The following is a 26,578-nucleotide window of genomic DNA, read 5'->3' on the forward strand; positions in this document are numbered from 1 at the left end:
TCACTATGTAGTTGAGACTGACCTGGAACTCACTATGTAGCCCAGGCTGGTCTCGAACTCACAGGGATCCTCCTGCCTCAGCCTCCCAAGTACTGGGATTACAGGTGTGCACCACCACACCCAGCAATTCTAGAGTCTTTGAGGATGAGTACTTATGAATCTGGAAGTCAGGTGAATTATAATATTATATGTATAAAATGATTGTTACAATGATCAAAAATTATCTAAAGAAATTATACCTTATGTTTTCAATCATCACAAAGATATCTCAAGAAATTACACCTTATGAGATATAAAAGTTCATATTTGCAGAGGATGGTGATGTACTCACTAGCAGTGATTGTCTGGAATGTGCATGGCCCTGGAGTTTATCTCCAGCATGGCAAAGACAGAAAAAGAAAGTTGAGACATACTTACTACCTACAACACACTAATTTATGGGAATTTTATTTCCAAAAGAAATTGCCCTTGCTTAAGAGATACATTATGTATGAAAATCATAGGTACACTGCCAAGCTTTAATGGAGCTTGACTGTCCTATCTGGGAAAACATATTTTGTATCCTATACTACGTGTGCTTCATGTTGTTAACACTTCATTTCCCTTGTACAGTTTGTCAAGCACTCTGACGTAGATTACAACTGTTTTTTTCAGAAGTACAATGTTTAAACAAAATGATACAATTTTTGTTTATTCTTAGTGCTTTCATCAAAGAGGAATTCTAGAATGTACAAATAAAAAAGGAATTCTTGGCCAGCAGAGTGATATAAGAGAAACCTTCCAGAAACACATGGTCTGGGATACTTCAGACTCTTGGCAGATTGCAAACTTTTACTGCCTTTTATTAATTATCAAGAACCAGATCAAGTGCCTCTAAGTAACAGGACCTACTTGTGAGACAAGGGTTTAGCTTAGACTCTGAACATCTTCCAGCACTCTAATATTAGCAGCTATCTTCTCCAGACACCAAGCTGACATTTGATAAACACAAATGTCATTGTCTAAAGACATATCTAAATATATGGCCAATGTTCTCTAGAAAAAAGAACTAAGAAGGCTCTTCACTAATAAAAATTGTAAAATACATTTGAATGCAATTTTGTTCTGCAGCCTTCCTACAAACTAAAATGATCAATACTAGTCTCAACAGCTGTCTTCTGTATATGTACTGCCTAAGCGAGCACATCGACATGTCTTCTGGTGAACTACATAGACATAAAACCAAAGGATACACAATATAATACACTGCTATTACAAACTGCAAATGCTTTAGGGATATTATTGTGAAAGGAATTTCAAAATAATAACATGACTGTGGTGCCATCTTAGCTTACACAGATCAAAACAGAATCCTGTTCATTTCCATTTAAGTGTTTTGTAATTCTTTAATGATTAAACTCTGGGACATAACATAAAATATGTCTTTGGATATAACTATCATTACTTGCCTATTTCAATCTAGATTTGCTCAAGTTAGCAGGGATGGAATGAACAGATTTTCTTATTATTAAAGTTTTAGTATGATAATAAATTAATCCACAAACAACTGTAGTATATGAAACAAACAACAAGCAGCAGGCAAAGTCATAAACACAGATGTATTGTTATTTAGAGTGCTGTTTTATGAAATCTGGGTTCAGATAAGGGGAAGGGAAGAATTTGGATGGGACATAAGAATGGGTCTTAGAACACAGGCTTCTGGGAAGACGGGAGAAGTACAGCCGTGAAGTTCATGTGTTAGTAATGACAAAGATTCTGATAAAAGTCTTCCAGGAAAGCAAAGATAAGGGTAGCCATAGAGGAGGTGGCTTTAAAAGAATGTCACACCTCTTAGTCTGTCCTTTACAGCAATAGAGATTTTTGGAATATGAAGTGGGGCAGAGATTTCTAGCGGCCTAATAACACACATTTTGTAAGATTTTACTTTAAAGTACAGATTTTGAGCCACTGAAATATCTTCAGTGTGCAATTAGTCTCTTAATTTTGATGTAGGAAAGTTAGTTCAGTGTGAAGGGAAACAAAATCAAACAATTTAGACACAGGGCGGTGGCAAGGGGAAGAATATACACAGACAAAAGCGTACTCCTTATTAATGCCCGCCTATGATTTCTTCGCTTCTGTAGTGGCCAAATACAGGGATTGGCAGAAAAAGAATACGTTGTGTTTATAATTTCACTTTATTTTCTCATGATAACAATAAAGCGGAGCTACATTTTTTGTCACTTGTAAATTTTATATGAGCCTGAGGTCAGAGTTCGGCTGCTACTCAGTAATCATTTTGTTTTTGTTTAGATCTCAGTTTAAAAGAATCTACTAGATTGGAGTAAAGGACGATATCAAAATAAGCTGTTATAATTCACTTTTTCAGTAAGATGCAGAAGTCCAGAACAGACAAACAGGCTGAAAAGGAAAATAACCAAACAATTCCGTTTGATCGTGTAGGATGTCAGAAAATGAAAGACCAGAGGAAAGACAGCCACATGTATGCGGTCAGCCACAAACAACATAACATGTTGTGCATTACATTGAGACATTTGCAATTTGTGAGACGTCTATACAGGTTACTCTGTTTTCTTTAGTTCTCACAATTCCATTCGACTTTCCAGGGTGGAAGTCCACAGAGCAGGTGTGGCAGTTGTAAGATAGGGAGGGTGGACTTAAGAGTGGTTTTCTGTTATAATAGTTCTGATTTTGATCTCCATCTCGCTTAGAATTTCAGGTAAATTGAACATAGAAACTCCCTGAAGGCAAAACAAAACTAAAAACTGTACTATTGCATGTACCTGTTTTTCTCCACTTGGCTTTTTGTGGTTCAGTAGCAGCTCAACAGCTCCGACGACCTCTTTCCTGATGGCGTGTAGCAGAGCGTCTCCAACGTAGACATTGAAGCTTAAGAGCAGTTCAATGAGTTCCAAGTTCTCATTTTCAATTGCAATCAGGAGAGCAGTCCTTCCGAGAGGGTCAATGCAATTAATATTGATCTTGAAATAAATTTCAGCTTCCTCTAGGGATTTTTTGACACTTGCATAGTCTCCCTTTTCCACGGCATTCAGGTAGGCTTTTTCTGACGGCGAGAGCTCTGATTCTGCTCGGACAATCCTCAGAGGGATGCGGTCTCTGTAGGGGGCGTTCACATTTCTTTTGTAATAGAACTGAGCCATGTTTCATGCCATGCTATTCTTTGCCTCTGAAAATACACACACACATAAAAAAAAAAAAGAAACCCAAAAAAACAAACACAAAGCTTAGTGTTAGAATGCTTTTTAACTAATTAGAAATCATTTCTGATATCCTAAAACCATATCAAGGAATACTAAACTACATAATTTATAGCCAACTTTACTAATCATATAGACGTTACTGTGATTATGGGATAACACTAAGTTGGTGAAATACTTCTTGTTTCTCATATAGTCTATTGTTAATGATATTAAGTGTTAAGGTCAAAGTTAATGTGAATTGATGACAGGAATGTCAATAAAATATACTAAGCTTAATGAACATAATTTTATTTTACTTTTTCTTGTAAGTGAATTCATGAGGGAAGAAAGAATGTGTACTAATGATATTAATTATTCAGATGAGACTAAGTAATTACATTTCCAAATAAAGAAATTGAAAAAGGATTAGAAAGAGTATTATGAAAATGCTATTCTTTAATTCTATCACTTCTATGCAATGAACAATAAATCACAAAGCAAGACTATATTCATTATAAAATGTATTATTTGTATGTTACAGCAACATAATTTAATATATAATATATAATTCAATATAATTGAAGATGAAAACACTGCTTTAAATAAATTCAAAATAATCTTGTTAATAAAGTCACTGGAAGCTTAGTATCACCCTAGTTTAAAACACTGCATCTCTGTATAATATACATATATATTATAATATAGATAAGGAGAAATATACATACATATGCTACATTTTGAATATAAGTCCTTTATTGCATTTAGTTCCTCCTTGCACTTTTTTGTTTTTTTCAGTACTGGGGATTAAAAACAGGGCTTTCTTGCTAAACTCTTTTTAGTTTCATTTTTAATTTGTGACAGTCTTCTTAAGACTCTAAATTGCTTAGACTGGGATCTAATTTTTAATTCTCTCCTCAGTCTCCCAGAGTCCTGGGATTATAGGTGTGTTCCAGTATGCCCAACTCCACACTTGTTAATTGAACTATTTCATTCTCATATGTATTTAAACATATATGTTTACTTACATGTATTTGCTATGTAAAGTTAAAATGAATGGGAAGTTTTAATTGCCTAAACACTCATATCCATTCATAGTAATTTATCTCTTTAGACTTCAGCAGGTTGTGAGTAAATCAATCTGATTTGAGCATTATTTTATCTCTATATTAAAGACACATCGATTTAACGGTATTACCATGTTTAATGAAATACTTTTAGTTTGGGAAATTATGAGTTGTTTGCATACTATGTGAATTTATTAGTGACATCAATAGACAAGTAGTTTAGCTTCATCCTTTGATAGCCAGATTATTCATTATAATTTATCATATATCTGGATAAAGGAGTGTTACGGTTTGGGTCTAGATGTCCCCCCAAATCTCATGTGGTCATAGGCTGGATGTAGAGTGTGTGAAGCTGGAATTGATTCATGATGCAATGCTGGGCTCAAGGGCACTAGGATTAAGAGTGAGAGTGCTACCTGCCCTAAGTAGTCTAAATAAGATAAAAGGGGCAAAAAGACTCTGGTAACTCCCTTGTTACCTTTGCTACCTTGTGTGCGCCATGTTATTTCTCCTCTGTGATGTTTGTTTGCCATCCCAACCTTGGAGCCAGCTGACTGTGGATTGAAACCCCTAAGAACTGTTAGAGACATAAACCCCTTCCCCTCTCACTTTGGGTGTCAGGTATTTTGTCTCAATAACAAGAGAAAAGTAACTAACACAAGGAGCTAATATATAAAATCCTTATTTCATAGTGTGTTCCTATTTGGCATGTTAGACTTAGTATTTTGCTAAGGTACCTTCACTGGCAAAGTAAAATTGGGTGTTTAGTACGTACTAATTATAGATGTGCAAGTTACTTGGGTAGAGTCTGATTATAATTTCAGTATTCTGAGGAAGCATTCTGGACTAATAGTGGTAGTATTTATATTATAGAATAATAAGGAAAATTTAGTAGTTTTCCAGTATAGCTACAATTTTAATGACTCAAGGTCCTTATATTGCTATTTCTTCTTAATAATTGGATTTGAATGTCTTATTTATGCATCATTGAAATATTTACTTTAGACAATCAACAATGACCCAGTTCCCCTGTGCCTCTTTCCAAGCCCCATGGTAGTGTAAGAGAATGTGGGCCCAGTGCCCCAGGCTTCACACTGCAATTCTGCCAGGACTACAGTCCAAGAAACTCATCACGATGAATGGCATTTATATCTCAGCAGTGTACATACTTCTTTAGTGTCTCATTGTCCTTACACATGACTTCTGAGAAGAAATTTAAATTTTTCTTTCAGAGTTGTTTGAGGTTTCTTACTAAAAATGCTTTTGACTGGAAATAAGTGTTTCAATGCAGCATACACAAAATAAAGGTTAAAATAAAAATATCTGCACATTCATACATGTTCGCAGCTATGGACACATATCGCATCAGAACTTCATGTTACTAACAATGTAATCAAGACGAGGCATCAATCTAGAGAATAGAAAAACTATTGTATTATATTTTATTTCATGTACTTAATTTTATTCATGGTACTATCAAGCAAAGAGTTAGATATGGAACACTTTATCCCTCAGTGATAATGGGACATTGAGGGACAGAGCAGTGCACATTCAAGGACTTTGAGAGAGAGGACAGAGAAAGAGACCCTAGACATATTTACATGAAAACTACATGAAAGCACAAATTGCACAAATATATTTTTAATGAGTGACATTATTCTGAAAGAAAGATATTCTAGTTAATATTGTATTTAAGAGGTCAACTGGAAATGAAATACCATATTCACAGCTTATTTCTCATCTCTAAAGTAAGAAAATCTTTGCTTAGCAAGAAATGGGTGAGAAGATAATCAAACAGCTAACATTGAAAAAGTTCTTTCATTAACTCAAATGACCTCTTTTAATATCATGATTAAAAAACATAAAAGTACTTACATTAGGAAGGCTAGTAAGATTTTAAAGTAATCCAAAATACACATACATTAAATAAGTAAAATATAAATACTCACAATGCAATATTAAAAACACAGTAGAAAAGCCGGGCATGGTGGCACATGCCTATAATCTCAGCACTCGGGAGGCTGAGGCAGGTGGATCATTGTGAGTTTGAGACCAGCCTGGGCTACACAGTAAATTCCAGGTCAGTCTCACTACATAAGTGAGACCTTGTCTCAAAAACAAAAAACAAAAAACAAAAAACAAAAAACAAACAAAAACCCAGTAAAGATGGCAAGATACAGAGGAAGAAAGGAAGGGACAGGGAAGGATGGTGGAATGGGAGAAAGAGACAGAGAGAGACAGAGAGAACTGATAGCTGAAACACTAAAGTGTAAGGCAGATTATACAAATTTTCAGCACATAAACTTGTCCTTTCTGGTTAGATGCAGAGATACTAATGGAAGGACAAAAACCCAATTTTACCATTTTAATACTGGGCTGTGTGGATGCACTTGCAAGTGGAAAGTGCTGATAAACCTGGTGGAGCGCCTGAACTGACACACTTATCAGAAACTACTGAATTGCTACTGGAGAGAAAGTCTCAAAGGAACATCAGAATAAAAGCCTGTTTTGGTTCCCTATATTCCGAAGGAACATTTTTGGATTGAAAAATTTATTGCCTTCATAAGACTGCAGAATTTAATAGGCCTTTCATCTCAGTACTCTTCTGTACACCAGAAAGAAAACGCTTCACTGAATTATGTTCCAAAGACTGACAAAACAGGCAGAGGCTGATGGAAAAATACCTCAAATCTTGAGATGTGACTTTTTAACGTAACCTCAAGTTTTCTCTAAATATGTTAGAGATTTGAAAATATGTGGAGAGAACTACAATTTGACATTAATCCCAAGAGAAACTTAAACAATTGTTATTAAATATGTAAACCACAATTATCTAAGCAACAGAGAGATATACAAGAAAACAAAAAGTTCCAGATAATCAAATGAATCCAAAGTTGTTATAGTTTATACATAGATAGCCCTGAAAGCTTTTTGTGCCCATAGATGGAGCTTCTGGGAAGTGGTTGTATCATGAAAGCAAATGATACTCATCAGTGGATTAGTCCACTGATGAAATTACAGTCCATCGATTATGTGATGTTGAGAGAAGGTGGTTCCCTGCGGTGTGGCCTGGTAGGGTAAACTCCCTCCTCCCTCCCTTGATGGGTCTCTGGTTCCCACTACCATGCTATGAGCAACCCTTTTCTGCCATGCCCCTCTGCTGTGCCTCCCTGCCTTGGGCCCAGACAACTGTGGACTGAAACCTCCACAAACTACATGGTAAAATAACCTTCTCTTTCTTTAATTTGTGGGTGTCAGGTATAGTGTCTTTGCAATGAGAAAATAACTAAGAAGGCATATTTTCAAAAGGACAACTGTACTTATGAAGTGGAAAGAATGAATTTAAATTCTGGAAAACATAAAGGAGTTGGAGTATATAGAAACCTCTGTTCTTTATATAGATAAAGGTAAAATGAATTCTGCCATCATTTTTCTCTTCATTTTATTCTGTTGTTCACTATCAAAAGATATGCTTAGAGGGATAGCCTCCTCACACAATGTGAAACAATGATTTCTATTTGTTGTCAGGATCCTATTATACATACTTAAGTTTCACTTCTTGATATGAAATAGCAGCAACAACAAAAACCACATTACTAACATATTATGACATCCTTAGATCTTAAAGAAAGAAATAAAGATTATAATTTTAAAAAATCAAAGCCCTTTAGGATGTAGCAGGGACCAGATATAAAACTAAATACTTAATATGTATGTTGAGGAGGATGGGATAGACCAGGCAACAATTTTTATTTAGCTGTTCTTTGCATCTCATAGAATTTAAAAACCATATTAGCAATCAAAGTTTAGATCTCCACACCGAGATACAAACGGATTTCTTTTCCCTTTAGCTTCAAAGGAAAGGGTTTTTTCTCTTTGTCCCAGAGTGAACCCCATTGTCTGGATTTGTGTGCACTTCCGCTTCTCTGAAAGTCTCCACTCATCGCATCTCATTTTCTCATGGAGAATCCCTGCAACTTGCTTCATTTCCTTGGTTAAAAATTTCCTTAAGTCCCATGCACTTATTTTACAACTCTAATCATCTTTAGCAATTCTCTTTCCCTTATCTCTGTTTTTCTTCATTTTATAAAGTCTAAGCTCATCTCCAGTTAACTTGCTTCCTCTAACATGGTATTTTATCTACATAATGAATACAGTTCTTAATTGTGTTCTACCAGTTGCCAGATACATGTGGCTCTTTTTAAATCTGCTAAAACTTGAGTTTTCAGGAGTCTCCAGTAAGTACTTCCTCTGATTAGAACATGTCCTGTGTTACATTCCCGGACACCGCTCTGCCTGGCCTCACCAATCTCTTCAGTGTGAGGAATGCTACATATTCCATCACAGTGTAATGGTTTCCCTCTCCTCTTTCCAAAGCTGAAATGCTTTTCTTACTAGGGTTCTGCTTTTGGATCTTTACTCCAGCTAACACTCTCCTTATTCTTATTTACTTATTTGAAATGTTCCATGTAATCCACATAAATGTTTTAAAATATACTATTAACTTGATACTGCCCAATCGCATCTCCCAAGTTCTGGATTTTTGATATCCAGTATGGAAACCATTAGACATATGTGGCCAATTATATATGTTAACTCAAAATTGATTAATAGAAACATTAAAAATCAAGATATTAAAGCCGGGTGTGGTGGTGCATGCCTGTAATCCCAGCACTCGGGAGGCCGAGGCAGGAGGATCGCTGTGAATTCGAGACCAGCCTGGGCTACATATTTGGTTCCATGTCAGTCTCAACTACATAGTGAGACCCTGTCTGAAAAATGAAAATCAAGATATTAAGAATGATTTCCCCCTTCTGGTGTCATTGGGTAGCCATGCCCTCCCCTGCTTATGTGCCACTAGCCCCAGCGAGGAAGGTGAGATTTGAGAAGGCCGCTCTGAGAACTGCTCTCCCTCTGGTCTGCTTGGGCCCATTCCTCGGGACAGGGTAGCCACTCCCTCCCCTGCCTGCTCTGCCATCTGCTCCAGCAAGGAAGGTAGATGTGGGGGTGCCCCTGAAACATCCCCCTCCAAACCCCCTGAGTGGGCCAATCCTTGGACCCACTCTACAGAGTCATAGATGATCATGAAAAGTATTTTTTTGAGCTCCCAATTTTGAACATCTTTAAAGAAAGGGCAGGGAAACCTGTAATAGAAGCGTGTGGAGTTAAGCCCTGAAAGTTGGGGAACTCACTCTGGACCTTGTGCTCATTCTAAGTAGTGGAGATCTGCCATTGGCTAGCTGAGATCAGGGGACTTAGTTCTGCACATGGCTGTGCACGTGGTATATTATGATAGCAGAGATATAGTCTGAAAGACAACCTTCAAATTCATTTTTTTTTCTTTCTTTTCCTCATTCTACTCTGCAAATTATTTCTTTTTTTCTGTCCTCTTTCTCCATCTCAGTCTCTTGCTCCACCATATTATCCCTCATCTCCCTTTCTATTCCTGCTTATGCCCTAACTCAGACTTCTTCTTTTATCATTTTTTCTTTTTTCTTTATGTTCTTTTCTCTTACATTCTGTCTAACCCTTTTGAATTTAATAGTTCCATAAAGAGTGTGTATGGTCATTCTATGTTCTCTGGTTTCACTAAAAACCATCTCCAATTCTTTCACTTACCTATTCCTCTCATCCTAACTCTGTCTAAGGTCCCATCCTAAATGGTAAAGATGCTATATTGAAAAGTTTATTCACTGCAAACATATTTGGGCTGCTTCTTGATTTTAATTTAATTCACATGGTTTAAGGGTGATAGATTAATGACTATTACAAGTGGTCAATTTGCCAGTTGTGCTTGATCCTATTGTGTTTCTGATTGTATCAACTGGGATAAAGGATTGTGATTGATTTAATGAGTTGTCATCTCTGATATTAAGAAAATGAGAATGTCTATGAGTAAATAGAAACTCAAATGCTAAAGGGCAACTATATCAGGAATATTTAAGCAATAACCTAGAAATTAAACCAAGGACAACCCAACAACAAAAATAAAAATAAGAAAACACTTAAGCAAGACACAAAGACAGACTTCCAGTTCACCAATGGCAAACAGTAGGGCAAATGAGGATGAAAAATCGGATAGTGAACCAACAGGACACCCTGAACCCATAGCACAGGAAGTAACAAAACAGATCAATCAGGCTCTAGAAAAATTCAAAACAGAAATAATTTCCCAGATAATCATAGAGATGGTGAGCAAAATAGAAGTCATAATTTGAGACTCTAGAACAGAAACTGAGAAAAAAAATAGATGAGCTCAGGACCATGAAAGAAGCCATGAAGGCCCAGCATAAGAAGGAAATGGAAACAATACATACCCAATACAAGCAAGAAATGGAATCCATAAAACAGATTCAAACAGATATCCAGGAGGTTAAAAACTCTATTGAAAGTGTATGCAACAAAATAAAAGAATCTCAGATATAGAAGAGAGGATTGCAGTCAGTGACTGTGAAAAGAAAAGTCTCTTAAAAACAGTAAGGGATCATGAGAAACTGATCCAACAACTCCTACATGATGCAAAGAAGAATAACATAAGATAATAGGAATCCATGAAGTAGCAGGAGAAATTACAAATGACTTAAAAAAGTTGTTCACAAAATAAATGACGGAAAACTTCACAAAACTGAAGGGATGAATTAGACGTAGAGTTAAGTGAGGCATATAGGACTCTAACTAGCCATAATCCCCCCCCAAAAAAAATTCTACACCTAGACATATAATAATCAAGATCCCAGAAACCCAACAGAAGAACAAAATACTACAAGGAGTGGGAGAAAAGAAACAAAACACACGCAAAGGACAGCCCAACAGAATCACAGCAGACTTTTCAACACAAACCCTCAGGTCAAGAGAGCCTGGAGTGAGGTATTTCAAGTCCTAAAGGAAAACAACCTACAACCTAGACTGATGTATCCTGCAAAACTCTCTTTCAAAATGGATGGGGAAATAAGATACTTCCATGACAAAGAATACCTGAGAAACTACATGAATACCAAACCAGCACTACAAGAAATTCTAAACAAGATCCTAGAAAAAGACAATGAAGGCAACAATGCCATGAGGCCCAACAGAGCAAATCAAGTAGGCAAGGCAAGAAAAGAAAAGGAGAGGGAATTAAAGCAAACAGAGTCAACAAATGGACAATTATAAGTCAGTACATATCAGTTATAACCATCAATGACAATGGCCTCAATTCACCAATCAAGAGAAATAGACTGGCAGAATGGATTATGAAGCAAAATCCAACAATATGTTGTGCACAAGAAACACACCTAGTGCAAAAAGAAGCCCATAGAATGAAATTGAAAGGATGGAAAACAATTCTCCATGTGACAGGAGCCCAGAAAAAAGCAGGGGTAGCAATTTATTCACAGACAAAGTAAATTTCAAACCAAAACTGATTAAGAGAGACAAAGAAAGCCACTACATCCTTGTAAAGGGAATAATTCAAGAGGAAGACATGACAATCATAAACATGTATGCACCAAATATAAATGCCCCAAACTATATAAAACAAAGATTAAGTAACATGAAAAATCAAATAAGCACTAATGCAATTGTAGTGGGGGATCTAAATACCTAACTATCACAAATAGACAGATCATTGAGGCAAAAAATAAACAATGAAATGCTAGAACTGAACCAAGCTTTTGAACGCATGAACTTAATAGACATCTACAGAGTGTTCCACCCCACAAAATCAGAATATACATTCTTTTCAGCTTCACATAGGTCATTCTCCAAGATAGGCCACATAGAGGCTCACAAAAAAGGTCTGAAAAAATGCAAAAGAATTGAAGTTATTCCCTGTATATTATCAGATCATAGTGCAGTCAAACTGGAGATCAATAGCATAAGAAAAGTAGAAACTTCACAAACATATGGAAATTGAATGACACTCTCCTGAACAATCAATGGATTACAGAGGAAATTAAAGAAGAAATTAGACAGTTTTTACAAATAAACAAGAATGCCAATACAACATACAGGAATCTATGGGACACAATGAAAGCAGTTTAATGTAGAAAATTCATAGCACTGAATGCCCACATTAGGAAAACAGAGTGGGCCCAAATAAACAAATTAATGATGAACCTTAGAATCCTAGAAAACAAGAGCAAGAAAAACCCAAAGCCTGAACAAGAGAGGAAATGATAAAGATTAGAGCAGATATCAATGCAATGGAAACTAAGAAAAGGATACAAAAAATAAATGAATCAAAGAGTTGGTTTTTTGAAAGAATAAATAAAATCAATAAACCAGTAGCTGACCTTATCAAAAAAAGGAAAGAAAGAAAAGATCCATGCAATTAGGAATGAAAAAGGTGAAGTCACAATAGATCCAAAATAAATCCAGAAGATAGTCAATACCTACTTTGAGAACCTGTACTCTAATAAAATGAAAAACAGAAGAAATGAACAGATTTTTAGATACTTATGTTGAACAAAAGTTGAACAAAGAAGATAAAAACATTTTAAACACCCCAATTGCAATCAATGAAATTGAAAATGCAATTAAAAATTTACCAACAAAGAAAAGATCAGGTCCCAATGGATTCACTGCTGAATTTTACAAGACATTTAGAGAAGAACTACTGCCATTACTCTTCAGATTTTTGGAAGAGCAATGCTTCCAAATTCATTCCTGAAAGCAAGTATCACTTTGATTCCCAAACCAGGGAAAGATGCAACTAAAAAAGAGAGCTACAGGCCAATCTCCTTAATTAATACACATGCAAAAATCCTGAACAAGATACTAGCAAACAGAATACAGAGGATCATCAAGAAGATCATAATCCTGAACAAGTTGACTTTTTCCAGGGGTTCAAGGATGGTTCAACATACGTAAGTCAATAAATGTAATACACTATATTAACAAATTCAAGGACAAACACCATATGATCCTCTCGATAGATGCAGAAAAAGCATTTGACAAAATTCAACACTCATTCATGATAAAAACCCTGCAAAAAATTGGAATAGATGGTCTGTATCTCAACATAATAAAGGCTATCTATGAAAAACCAAAAGTCAACATCATATTAAAAGGCCAAAAACTGAAAACTTTCATGTTAAAATCAGGAACAAGACAAGGATGACCACTATCACCACCCCTCTTCAATATAGTTCTGGAAACATTAGCCATAGCAATTAGAGAAGAGAAAGAAATTAAAGCAATAAAAATAGGAAGGAAGAAGTTAAACTGTCATTATTTTCTAATGATATGATACTCTATATTGAAGTTCCAAAAAATTCCACCAAGAGACTTCTAGACTTAATTGACACTTTTAGCAGAATAGCAGGATACAAGGTAAACACCCAAAAATCAATAGCCTTCTTGTATACAAATAAAAGACTCACTGAGAGAGAAATTAGGGAAGCAATTCCTTTCGTAATAGCATCCAAAAAATAAAGTATCTAGGAATCAATCTAACAAAAGAAGCAAACGACCTCTACACTGAAACTGCAGCACTCTGAAAAAAAAAAAAAAGATCGAAGAGGAAATATGAAAATGGAAAGATAACCCCTGCTCCTGAGTAGGAAAAGTTAACTTAGTGAAAACGGCCATACTACCAAAACTGCTATACAGATTCAATGCAATGCCAATTGAAATTCCAACACTATATTTCACAGAACTAGAAAAAAGAATCCAAAAATTTCTTTGGAACCGGAAGAGACCTAGAATAGCAAAAGCCATCATAGGCAACAGAGACATGGTAGCAGGTATCTCACCCTGCCAAAGATTAAAACTGGACCCTTGTCTTTCAGCATGCACCAAAGTAAAATCCAAGTGCATGAAAGATCTAAATATTAAGACTGAAACACTAAACTTGCTGGAAGATAAGTTAGGCAGAACTCTTGAAGACATTGGCATAGGAAAAGATTTTATGAACAAATCCTCAGTAGCACGGGAATTAGCAGAACGAATCAACAACTGGGATCTCATCTTATTAAAAAGCTTCTGCACTGCAAAAAGAACCATGAACAGAACTAAGAGACAATGTACAATGTGGGAAAAAATTTTTACCAGCTGCTCTTCAGACAAAGGACTATTATCTAGAATATATAAAGAACTCAAGACAATCACCCCCCCAAATATAAAGACCCAATTCAAAAATGAGCATCTGAAAGGAACAGACATTTCTCAAAGTAAAATCAGAAAGTAAATATATGAAAAAGTGTTCCACATCACAGTTCATTCGAATGATGCAGATGCAAACAACACTGAGATTCCACCTCACCCCACAAAGAATGGCTGCTATCAAGAAATCACACAATAACAAATGTTGGCATGGTTGTGGGGAGAAATGAATCCTTCTTCATTGTTGGTGGGAGTGCATACTGGTGCAACCACTGTGGAAATCAATATGGAGAGACCTCAAAGAGCTGGGATTGGAGGTTCCATTTGACTCAGCCATCCCTCTGCTGGGTATCTTTCCAAAAGAATTAAAAGAATCATATCACAGTGATATATATGTGCACCTATGTTTATAGCAGCACACTTTGTAATAGCTAAAACTTGGAAACAGTCCATTAATCTATCAGCTGGAAACCGGATAAAAGATGTGGTCTTTTTATAAAATGAAATATTACTCAGCCATAAAGAATGAGAAATTAGATTCATTTATTGGAAAATGGATACATTTTGAGTATATACTCCTAAATGAAATAAATAAGTCACACATGTGTAAATACCAAATGGTTTCTCTGGTGTGAATAAACTATAATAGTTCATAGGATCATAATGATATACTGGACAATGTGAAATAGGAAGAAAGGGGCTAAAGTTGTAAGGAAAGTGGGAAGGGTAGGGGAAAGGTAATAAGGGAAAGAAAAAAATATATGAGAAAATGAAGAAATAGAAATGAAGTGTTTGTAAAGTGGGAGGGAGGAGGAGTAAAAGGAGTGCATGGACAAGGGGAAAAAATGAGAACCAAGGCCTATTATGTAAAGGTACAAGATCCCATGATAAATGTAACTGTACTGTATTCCTAAAATGTACCAATAAACTCAATGTGGAAAAAAAAGAATCATTTCCTATATCTTATTGAACATGTTTCATTGACTCAGTACATTCTCTGCCTTGTGGCAAGTCATTTTATCTCTTCTTCATCTCCTACATGTTTATACCAGTATCTTGTAAAATAATCTCAGTAATATTATTTTTATGCCCTTTCAATTTTCCTCTAAAATTCAATGTGCCTGAGTTTTCTGAAATGTAGACATGGTTGAATCATTTTGTGACTAGTCCCTAATAGACTGATAATAATTCAAATAAAATGATGGGATACTGTTCCCTCCATCACCTGGCATCAAGAATACCAATCCACTTGGCTATTGTAATTCCAAACCTTTTCCCATATTGTTTTTTTTCCAACTTGAACAATTTTCCTCATCTGTAGTGTTTGTCAAGTTTTAAAATCTCATCCGAAGCCTCTGAGGAATTTTTCATATCCTCTCAAGGCTGAATATATATTGCTTTTTATGTGTCACCATAAATTTGAAGCCTGTGAAACTTGATATATTTAGGACATTCCTTACTGGTTTGGATATTGTGAGTTATACACTTATACATCAGTACGCAAAATTTGCCAATGAACAATGAACAAAAGACAATAATAATTTTATGGCCATTCCACTGCAACTTTTGGTAAAGAAATGATATTTAAAAATAAGATTGCTTTAAACACTTGAATAATATGAGTTTAGCACTTCCACTCAATAAGTATTAAGTTATGAAATTGCCAGTTGCAAAATTCTTTCAATTTTTTGCCTAGTTTTCCTTTTTGTACATCTTTATTAATAAATTTTGTTGGCTGTAGAGAAATTACAATGGTGGTGTATAAATAAGCATTTGTGTAACTCACAGCTGTTGGACATGCTTTTTAATTCCAGGTCCCCAAATCTTCAGAAAAGCACAAAAGTGTGGTGATTTATTAACCTTTACAAGGAAATATGAACACAGAAGCAAAAATACAAGTTATCCTGGGGAGGGGGTAAAATGAACATCTTATAATAGAAGAGGAAGAGTTTAGAACGTGGAAAACAAGAGACTTTAATGTGCATAGTAAACCCTGTGAAATCAAGAAAGAGGATAGGAGAAAAACCCTAGCGCTAAAAACTCATTACAAAATATTTGAGGGGTATGGTTACAATGACACTAGAATGAATTGGTGATCTGTCTATGAAACTGTTCGTAAAAGTAAAAGGTTAATAGAAATAAACATTGAAAACACAAGAGCCAACCTCTATATAATATAATTGTAAAAGGTGAAAGTTAAATAATAGGGTACAGGAAATAATAATGACCAATAATTTTCACAACTATAAGAGAGATGTAAGATTTCAGGTTGAAGGAATCCATACTGTCAAACAGGACGTGTAAGAACAGCTTCCTCATGTATAGAACAATTGTGATATGAAGTGGGGTAACCAAATGCATATAAGAACTGCAACTACATGCCTCATTTGGGTTAGCTATGTTTATATTAATTAGTTATTTATTCTAGAGAAATTTATCCCAGGAAAAATAAGATTGTTAAATAATAAATAACTTTATTACTTCACCTTTTACATCATTAAATTACTGTGTATCTTTTTATGTGAGATAATGTTTTGCTCACGTAGAAAAACATCTCCCTTACAAAATAAGCATTTCTCAGGACTTTGTGCTTGCTAGGCAGGTGGCAGAATCACCGAACTAAATCCCTGGCCCCTCAAGACTGTTATCAGAACTTCCACCTTGCTAAGGTCACCAGTTTTAAATGACTGAATCACAAATATTTTTCAATCCCAATCATTTTCTATTGAGTTGCCTCAAACCACCTGATCCCAGGCCAGCAAGTGCTATAAATGCCTGACTCTGACTGCCCCTTTCTGTAGTATTGTAAAACTCAGTCCAATGATATCCTCCTTTGCAGTTGTGTTTTAATGAGCTCAGCAATGCTTTATTATTCCTCATAAGACACAGAAAACCATCTTAAAATTCATGTGGAAACTGAAAAGAACTAGAATATCATAAGAGATTCTGAGCAACAAGAGGAAAGCAGGACACATCACAATTCTGGGCTTCAAGTTATACTACAAAGCTATAGTGATTAAAAACAAACAGATATTTGGATCAATAGAACAAAATCATGGATGCAAAGAAAACCAAAGGCACATTCTGCCATGTGAACTTTGACCAGGGGGCCAAAAGCATGCCCCAGAAGAAAGAGCATCTTTAACAAAAGTGGTGTTGTGAAAACTACCTATTATATACAGAAGATTGAAGCAACACCACTGTCTCTCAGAAGCTGAAATAAAACTGGATCAAAGACCTAAATTTTAAAACAAAAACACTCTCCTGGAAGATAAGATAGATAAAATTCATGAAAACATGAGTATAAGCATTTACTTTCTGAACAGAAATCCATTTGCAAAATAGGTGACATCAAGAATCAACAAATAAAATCATAACACATGAAATGTTTTTACCCAGCAAAGAAAACAACTAACAGACTGAAGTGAAAAACTGTTGGGCAACTGAAAGGAATAGACACTTCTCAATAGAAAAAGTACAAATAGCCAGTAAATGCATGAAAAAATGTTCAGAATCTCTGGCTACTAGATAAATGCAAATTAAAACAAAACTGATAATCAATCTTTTTCCAGAAAGATTGGTTATGATAAAAACATAAAATGATAACAAATAATGACTGGCAAGGCTGTGTGGAAATTTAAATACCTAGTCATAGTTTATGAGTTTGTTAATGTTTTTATAGTGCTTTGATATGAATATATTTTAAGTAACATGTCTCTAATTTTTTCTTATCCTTATATTATTTTTCATAATTTTGTAGAATTTTGATTTTTAGGACATATATACACCTATATAATTTCAAAGCAATAATATCTGCATATATATGTATATATTGCTTTATTATAACATATTTCATTAGGTTAACCCATCACTACTTTATCTTGTTTACAATGAAAGCACATTTTATCATAAAGAAAAAATTGTTAAGATATTTGTATGCAAGTGTAGCACATTTTGCAAATAACAACTGTACAAGATTAGAAGAGGAAAGCTAAAACTACCTCCATCAACAATGACTTATTTGGGCCAGGGTTTTAGCTTGGTGGTTCCACCTTCTGCCTCGCAAGCACAAGGACCCAAGTTCGATCCCCAGTACCAAAAAAAAAACAACAAAAAAAACAAAACAAAGACTTATTCAAGAACAAAATACATTCAGCATGAATCAGAAGAGAATCAGATCCTGTGGTATATATCTGACTTCTAGTTTGTGAATTCTGTGTTTGTGTACCCACATGCATTTGTGTTTGAGTGAATTTATAGCTATTTGGCTTGCTATTTTTGTAGGTCCCTTTGATGAATCCAGAAGTTCTATGAATCCAGAAATTCTTTTTTTTTTTTTTTAATTTTTTTTTTTTTTTTTTTTTTTTTTTTTTTTTTTGGTACCAGGGATCAAACTCGGATCCTTGCACTTGCGAGGCATGCCACCGAACCATTGAGCTAAATCCCCGGCACAAATCCAGAAATTCTATGAATTGCTTTTATCATTTTTAAAGTGGTCTTTTGACCAAGAAAAAAGAAATATTTTAATGATAGAAAAAATAACACAGCATGCTGAAATTTGGATGCACATACACATTTCTTATGAATATATGATCTTTCTGTTTAAGAAAAACAGAAGCTTCAGAGTTTTACCATACCATTGGTGAGTGTGCACACACACCAGAAAGCAGCTGTGTTGACCAGAGTGGTGTGGCTGCAGGCAGGTCCCAGCTAGGGACAAGCCCCAACCCCAGAGGTCTAGGCACATGTCTCAAAGCCACAGGCTGCCTAGAAAAGAGCTCACAGGAGTGCAAGTTTTCAGGAGTCTCCAGTAAGTACTTCCTCTGATTAGAACATGTCCTGTGTTACATTCCAGGACACTCATCTGACTGGCCTCACCAATCTCTTCAGTGTGAGGAATGCTACATATTCCATCACAGTGTAATGGCTTCCCTCTCCTCTTTCCAAAGCTGAAATGCTTTTCTTACCAGGGTTCTGCTTGTGGATCTTTACTCCAGCTAACACTCTCCTTATTCTTATTTACTTATTTGAAATGTTCCATGTAATCCACATAAATGTTTTAAAATATACTATTAACTCTTTATACTGCCCGATCCCATCTTTCAAGTTCTGGATTTTTCATGTCCAATATGGAAACCATTAGGCATATGTGGCCAATTATATATGTTAACATAAAACTAATTGGAATCAATGAAAAAACAGGAGAGTGCAGACAGCATAACAAAAACTGTTCACCAAAGTAATGTCAGAGAACTTCCAAAATATGGGGAAAGAACCTGATATACAGATAAGTGAGGCTTATAGGACTCCAACTAGACATGATCAAAAAATAGCTACACATAGGCATGTAATAGTTATGATTCCAGAAACCAGAGGGAAGAACAAAATTCTACAAGCAGTTAGAGAAAAGGAACAAATCACATCAAGGGAAAACCCAGCAGAATCACAGCAGACTTCTCAACACAAACTCCTAAGGCAAGAAGAGTGTGGAGTGACATATTTCAAGCCCTAAAAGAAAACAACCTCCAACCCAGGCTGATGTATCCTGCAAAATTATCTTTAAAAATAGATGGAGAAATAAGATACTTTCATAACAAAGAGCACCTTAGGAACTTCAGGAATACTAAAGCAGCACTCCAAAAAATTTTAAACAATATCCTAGGAAAAGACAATAAGGATCACAACCCCAGGAAGACCAGAAATATGAATCCATCAGACATGACAAGAAATTAAATGCAAAGAGGGAGAATCCAACAAAAAGAAAAAGTCATGACAAGTATGAGTCAATACATATCAATTATAACCATCAATGTTAATGGTCTCAATTCACCAATCAAAATAAAATAGACTGGCAGATGGGTCAAGAAGCAAGGTCCAACAATATGCTACATACAAAAAACACACTGAATTCAAAAACAAGTTCATAGACTGAAAATTAAAGGGTGGCAAACAATACTCCAAGTGACAGGGATCCCCCCAAAAAAGTATGAGTAGCTATCCTATCTGCAGATCAAGTGGATTTCAAACCAACATTGTTTAAGAGAGAAAAAGAAGGACACTACATCCTTCTGAAGGGAACAATTCAAGATGAATAGATCACAATCATAAATATATATGCACCAAACACAAGTGCACCCAACTATATAAAACAAATACTAATAGACATGATAAATAACATAAACACAAATACAATAGTAGTTGGATACTTCAATACTCCACTGTCACAAATAGATAGTTCAACCAGACCAAAAAAAAAAAAGAAAGAAATAGTAGAATTTAGTCAGACTCTTAAAGAAACGAAATTAACATATAGTTACAGAGTGCTTCATTCACAAAATCAGAATACATATTCTTTTCAGCTGTACATGGATTGTTGTCCAAAATAGACCACATACTCACTCATAGAATATGTTTAAGTAAGTGCAAAGGAGTTGAAGTTTTCTGCAGTATATTGTGAGACCATAGAGTTATGATATTAGAGATCAATAGCAAAATAAACTGAAAGAATTTCATAACTACATAGAAATTGAATAACACATTTCTGAATAACCAATGGGTCACAGAGAAAAGTAAAGAAGAAATCAGACAGTTCCTGCAGTTAAATGACAATGAAAATACAACATACTGGAATCTCTGGGATATGAAAGAAGTCTTATGAGAGAAATTCATATCAGTGAATATTCATATGAGGAAAACTGAAAGAGCTCATTTATACAATCTGATGCTGAACCTTAAACTCCTAGAAAAAGAAGAGCTGGATACAAGGTGAACACCCAAAAAACAATAGCCTTCTTGTACACAAATAACAGATTCACTGAGAAGGAAATTAGGGAAATAATTCCATTCCCAGTAGCACCCCAAAAAATGAAGTATCTAGGAATCAATCTAACAAAAGAAGCAAAGGACCTCTATACTGAAAACTATGGCACTCTGAAAAAAGACATCTAAGAGGATATAAGAAAATGGAAAGATATTCCCTGCTCCTGGGTAGGAAGAATTAACATAGTGAAAATGGCCATAATACCAAAACTGCTATACAGTTTCAATGCAGTGCCAATTGAAATTCCAACCCTACGTTTCACAGAACTAGAAAAAAGAATCCAAAAATTCATTTGGAACCAGAAGAGACCTAGAATAGCAAAATCTATGCTAGGAAATAGACACATGGCAGTGGGCATGATAATTCCCAATTTAAAACTATACTACAAAGCCTCTGTGAAAAAACAGCATGGTACTGGCAAAGAAATAGACCTGAGGATCAGTGGAACAGGCTGGAAGCACAAAAAGAGATCCAGATGTACTCAGCTACCTCATCTTTGACAAAGGAGCTGACCATCTTCAGTGGAGGAAAGATAGCCTCTTTACTAAATGGTGATGGAAAAACTGGATCTCAACCTGCCAAAGATTTAAACTGGACCCTTCTCTTTCAGCATGCACCAAATTAAAATCCAAGTGGATGAAAGAACTAAATATTAAGGCAGAAACACTAAACTTGCTGGAAAATAAGTTAGGCAGAACTCTTGAAGACATTGGCATAGGAAAAGATTTTATGAACAAATCCTCAGTAGCACAGGAACTAGCAGAAAAAATCAACAACTGGCATCTCATCTTATTAAAAAGCTTCTGCACTGCAAAAGAAACCATCAACAGAGCTAAGAGACAACCTACAATGTGGGGAAAAAAATTACCAGCTGCTCCTCAGACAAAGGACTACTATCTAGAATATATAAAGAACTCAAGACAATCACCCCCCCAAATATAAAGACCCAATTCAAAAATGGCCATCTGAAAGGAACAGACATTTCTCAAAGTAAAAACAGAAAGTAAATATATGAAAAAGTGTTCCACATCACAGTTCATTCGAATGATGCAGATGCAAACAACAGTGAGAGTCCATCTCACCCCACAAAGAATGGCTGCTATCAAGAAATCACACAATAACAAATGTTGGCATGGTTGTGGGGAGAAATGAATCCTTCTTCATTGTTGGTGGGAGTGCATGCTGGTGCAACCACTGTGGAAAGTAAATATATGAAAAAGTGTTCCACATCACAGTTCATTCGAATGATGCAGATGCAAACAACAGTGAGAGTCCATCTCACCCCACAAAGAATGGCTGCTATCAAGAAATCACACAATAACAAATGTTGGCATGGTTGTGGGGAGAAATGAATCCTTCTTCATTGTTGGTGGGAGTGCATGCTGGTGCAACCACTGTGGAAATCAATATGGAGATACCTCAAAGAGCTGGGATTGGAGGTTCCATTTGACCCAGCCATCCCTCTGCTGGGTATCTTTCCAAAAGAATTAAAAGAATCATATCACAGTGATGTATGCACACCAATGCTTATAGCGGCACAGTTTGTAACAGCTAAAACTTGGAAACAGCCCATTTGCCCATCAGATGGAAACTGGATAAAGATGTGGTTTTTCTATAAAATGGAATATTACTTAGCCATAAAAAATGAGAAATTAGATTCATTTATAAGAAAACGGATACATATTGAGGATACACTCCTAAGTGAAATAAATAAGTCACACATGTAAATACCGAATAGTTTCTCTGGTGTGAATAAACTATAATAGTACATAAAATCCTAATGAAATAACTGACATTGCAAAATGGGAAGAAAAGGGTTAAAGGTGTAGGGGAAGTGGGATGGGTAGAGGAAGGGCAATAAGGGAAAAGAAAAAATGTGAGAAAATGAAAATATGGAAATAAAGTGTTTGTAAATGGGGAGGGCAGGGACAAGGGGAAACAATGAGAACCGAGACCTGTCATGTAGAAATACAAGATCCCAACAATGAATGTAACTGTAATGTATCCCTAAACTGTACCAATAAACTCAATTAAAAAAAAAAAGAAGAGCAGGTCAAATCCAAATCTCATACAAGGGAGAAAATTTTAAAGATCAGGGCAGAAATCAATGCAATGGAGACTAAGAGAACAATACCCCAAAATCAATGAAGCCAAGTGTTGTTTCTTTGAAAGGATAAAGACAATTTACAAACCCTTAGCCAACCTTATCAGAAAAAAGAAAGAAAAGGCCCAAATCCATGCAATTAGCAATGAAAAGGATGAAATTACGAGGGACCCAGCAGATATCCAGAGGATCATCAATACCTACTTTGACAAACTATATGCCAATAAGATGGAAAATTCAGAAGAAATGGACAGATTCTTAGAGTTGTTTGAATTACCAAAGTTGAATGAAGATAACAATTCCAAACAACCCAATATCAATCAATGAAACTGAAAATGTAATAAAAAAAGTTACCAAATAAGAAAAGTTCAGGTCCTGATGGCATCACTGCTAAATTCTACAAACACTTAGAGAGGAGCTAGTGCCACCCCTGTTTAAACTCTTCAATGAAATTGAAAAGAAAGCAATACTCCCAGATTCATTCCTGGAAGCAAGCATCACCTTCATCCCCATAGCAGAAAAAGAACCAACACAAAGAGAACTATAGATCAATCTCACTAATGAACATAGATTCAAAAATCTTTAATAAGATACTGCTGAAAAGAATGCAGGAGATCATTAAGAAGATCAGACACCCTTACCAAGTGGGATTCATCCTAGGAATGCAGAGATGGTTCAACATATGCAAATCAATAAATGTTAATGGAGCAAAGGACAAAAAACATATTATCATCTCAATAAATAAAAAAGCATTTGACAAAATGCAACACACATTTATGATAAAAACCCTCCAAAAATTGGAATTGATGGTCTTTGCCCCGATCTGATAAAAGCTATGTATGAAAAACCAACATCCAATATCATATTAAATAGTCAGAAACTGAAATCTCTCACACTAAAATCAAGAACAAGACAAGGACATCCACTCTCATCAATCCTGTTCAATATAGTTCTGGAAACATTAGCCACAGCAATTAGATAAGAGAAATAAACAAATGGAATAAAGACAGAAAATGAAGAAGTCAAATTGTCATTATTTGCAGATAACATATTCCTCTATTTAGAAGACCCCAAGAACTCCACAAAAAGTCTTTTAGACTTAACAAAATTAAGCAAAGTAGCTAGATACAAGGTCAACACACAAAAATAATAGATTATCTGTATATGAATAACAGACTCACTGAGAGAGAAGTGGGACAAACAATCCCTTTCACAATAGCATGCCCCCTAAATTGAAATACCTGGGAACCACCTAATGAAAGAAATCAAAGACCTCTACTCTAAAAACTACAGCACTCTGAAAAGAGACTGAAGAGGACATCAGGAAATGGAAAGACATCCTTGCTCCTGGGCAGGAAGAATCAGCATAGTGAAAGTGGCCATACTTCCAAAACTATTATGCAGATTCAGTGCAATACCAATTGAAATCCCAGCAGCACACTTCACAGACCTTGAGAAAACAATCCAAAAATTCATTCGGAACAAGAAGAGACCTAAATTAGCAAAATCAAATCTAAGCAACAAAGACAAGGTAGAGAGTATCACAATCCCCAACTTGAAACTATACTACAAAGCTACTATGATAAGAATAGCATTGTACTGGCAAAGAAACAGAACTAGAACCAATGGACACATTAAATAATGCAGAAAAACTCCCCCCCTAATCTTCCCCCTCGTGCTTTAGACCTCCTGATTGTACCAGTCTTTGGACCTACTCTGCAGAGGCAGAGGTGGTCATAAAGAGTATTTTATGGCACTTTCAACTTTGAACATCTTTAAAGAAGTGGTGGAGGAAACTTATAGTAGAACTGAGTGGAGTTCAGCCCTTTAGGAGGTGGGGGAACTCAGTCTAGGCCTTGCAGCCTGAGCTCAGTCTGCTTTGTGGGGTTCTGTCACCAGCTAGCTGAGATCAGGGGACTTGGCTCTGCAAATGGCAGCACATTTTGTATATTATGACAGCTGTGATATAGTCTGAAAGAGGCCCTTTAAACTAATTGTTGTTTCTTTCTTTTTTTATCCTACTCTGCAAATTCTTTTTTTGTTTGTTTGTTTTCTTTCTCTAACTCAGTCTCTTACTCCACTATAGTATCCCTCATCTCTCTTTTTGTTTCTGCTCTTGTCCTAATTCAGATTTCTTCTTTTATTATTTTTTTCTCTTTTCTTTATGTTATTTTCTTATGTTATTCTACCTCACTCAAGAGTTACTATATTTCTATTTTGTTTGTTCTTTTTGAATTTAACAATTTTCTGATGATTGTCTGGTCATTCTACGTCTTTGGCTTCATGTGAAACCTTCTCTAATTCTTATACTTATGTACTCCTCTTGTCTTAACTTTGTTTTAATCCCCCACTGTAAATGGTAAATATCCTTATTGAAAAGTTTATTTATTGTAAGCATATTTTGGATTACTTCTTGATCTTAATTAAATTTACATGGCTTGAAGGTGATAGATTGATGACTACCATAAGTGGCCAATTTGCAAATTGGGCTTCATTTTATCATGGTGCTGATTGTATCAATTAGGATAAAGGATTGTGATTGATTCGATGAGCTGTTTTCTTCAGTATGATGAAAATGAGAATGTCTATGAGTCATTAGAGACCCACAGGCTGCAGCCCAACTATATCAGGAAGATTTAAGTAATAATGTAAAGGTTAAAAACTAAGGATAATCCAAAAACAATAGTAAAAAATGAGAAAATGCTTAAGCAAGATACAGGGACAGACTTCCAGTTCACCAATGGCAAATAGTGGGGCAAATGAGGATGAAAAGTCTGATAGTGAATCATCAGGACACCCTGAACTCAAAGCACAGGAAGCAACAAAACTGATCAATCAGTCTCTAGAGAAATATAAAACTGAAGTAATTTCCCAGATAATCATAGAGATGACAAGCAAAATGAAAGTTATAATTCATGACTCTAGAACAGAAACTGAGAGGAAAATAGATGAGCTCAGGACCATGATAGAAGCCATGAATGCCCAGCATAAGAAAGAACTGGAAACAATAAATATCCAATACAAGAAAGAAATGGAATCCATAGGACAGATTCAAACAGATATCCAGGAGATTAAAAACTCCATTGAGAGTGTTCACAAAAGAATAAAAGAGTCCAAAGATAGAATCTTAGATATAGAAGATAAAATTGCAGTGAGTGACCATGAAAAGAGAGGTCTCTTAAAACAGTAGGAGATCTTGAGAAATTGATACAACAACTCTTAGATGATACTAAGAAGAATAACATAAGGTTGATAGGAATTCAAGAAGTAGTAGGAGAAAATGTAAATGACTCTAAAAAGCTGTTCA

The 26,578-nt window shown here is 35.4% G+C and overlaps 1 protein-coding gene across 9 annotated transcripts in view; it reads right to left on the reverse strand.

Moving 5' to 3' along the window:
- Positions 1 to 26,578, reverse strand: part of Trpc4 (transient receptor potential cation channel subfamily C member 4) — a 234,793-nt gene that overhangs the window by 155,592 nt on the left and 52,623 nt on the right. For all 9 annotated transcript variants that reach the window (XM_010635197.2, XM_033760014.1, XM_010635196.2 and 6 more), the window contains exon 2: positions 2,784 to 3,187. In XM_010635197.2, the coding sequence (XP_010633499.1) occupies positions 2,784 to 3,161 (378 nt within the window). In that variant the 5' untranslated portion in view covers positions 3,162 to 3,187. The remainder of the gene's footprint in view (positions 1 to 2,783; positions 3,188 to 26,578) is intronic.

This window comes from Fukomys damarensis, unplaced genomic scaffold, assembly GCF_012274545.1.
Source record: "Fukomys damarensis isolate Sample0158 unplaced genomic scaffold, DMR_v1.0_HiC HiC_scaffold_38, whole genome shotgun sequence".
Classification (NCBI taxonomy): Eukaryota; Metazoa; Chordata; class Mammalia; order Rodentia; family Bathyergidae; genus Fukomys; species Fukomys damarensis.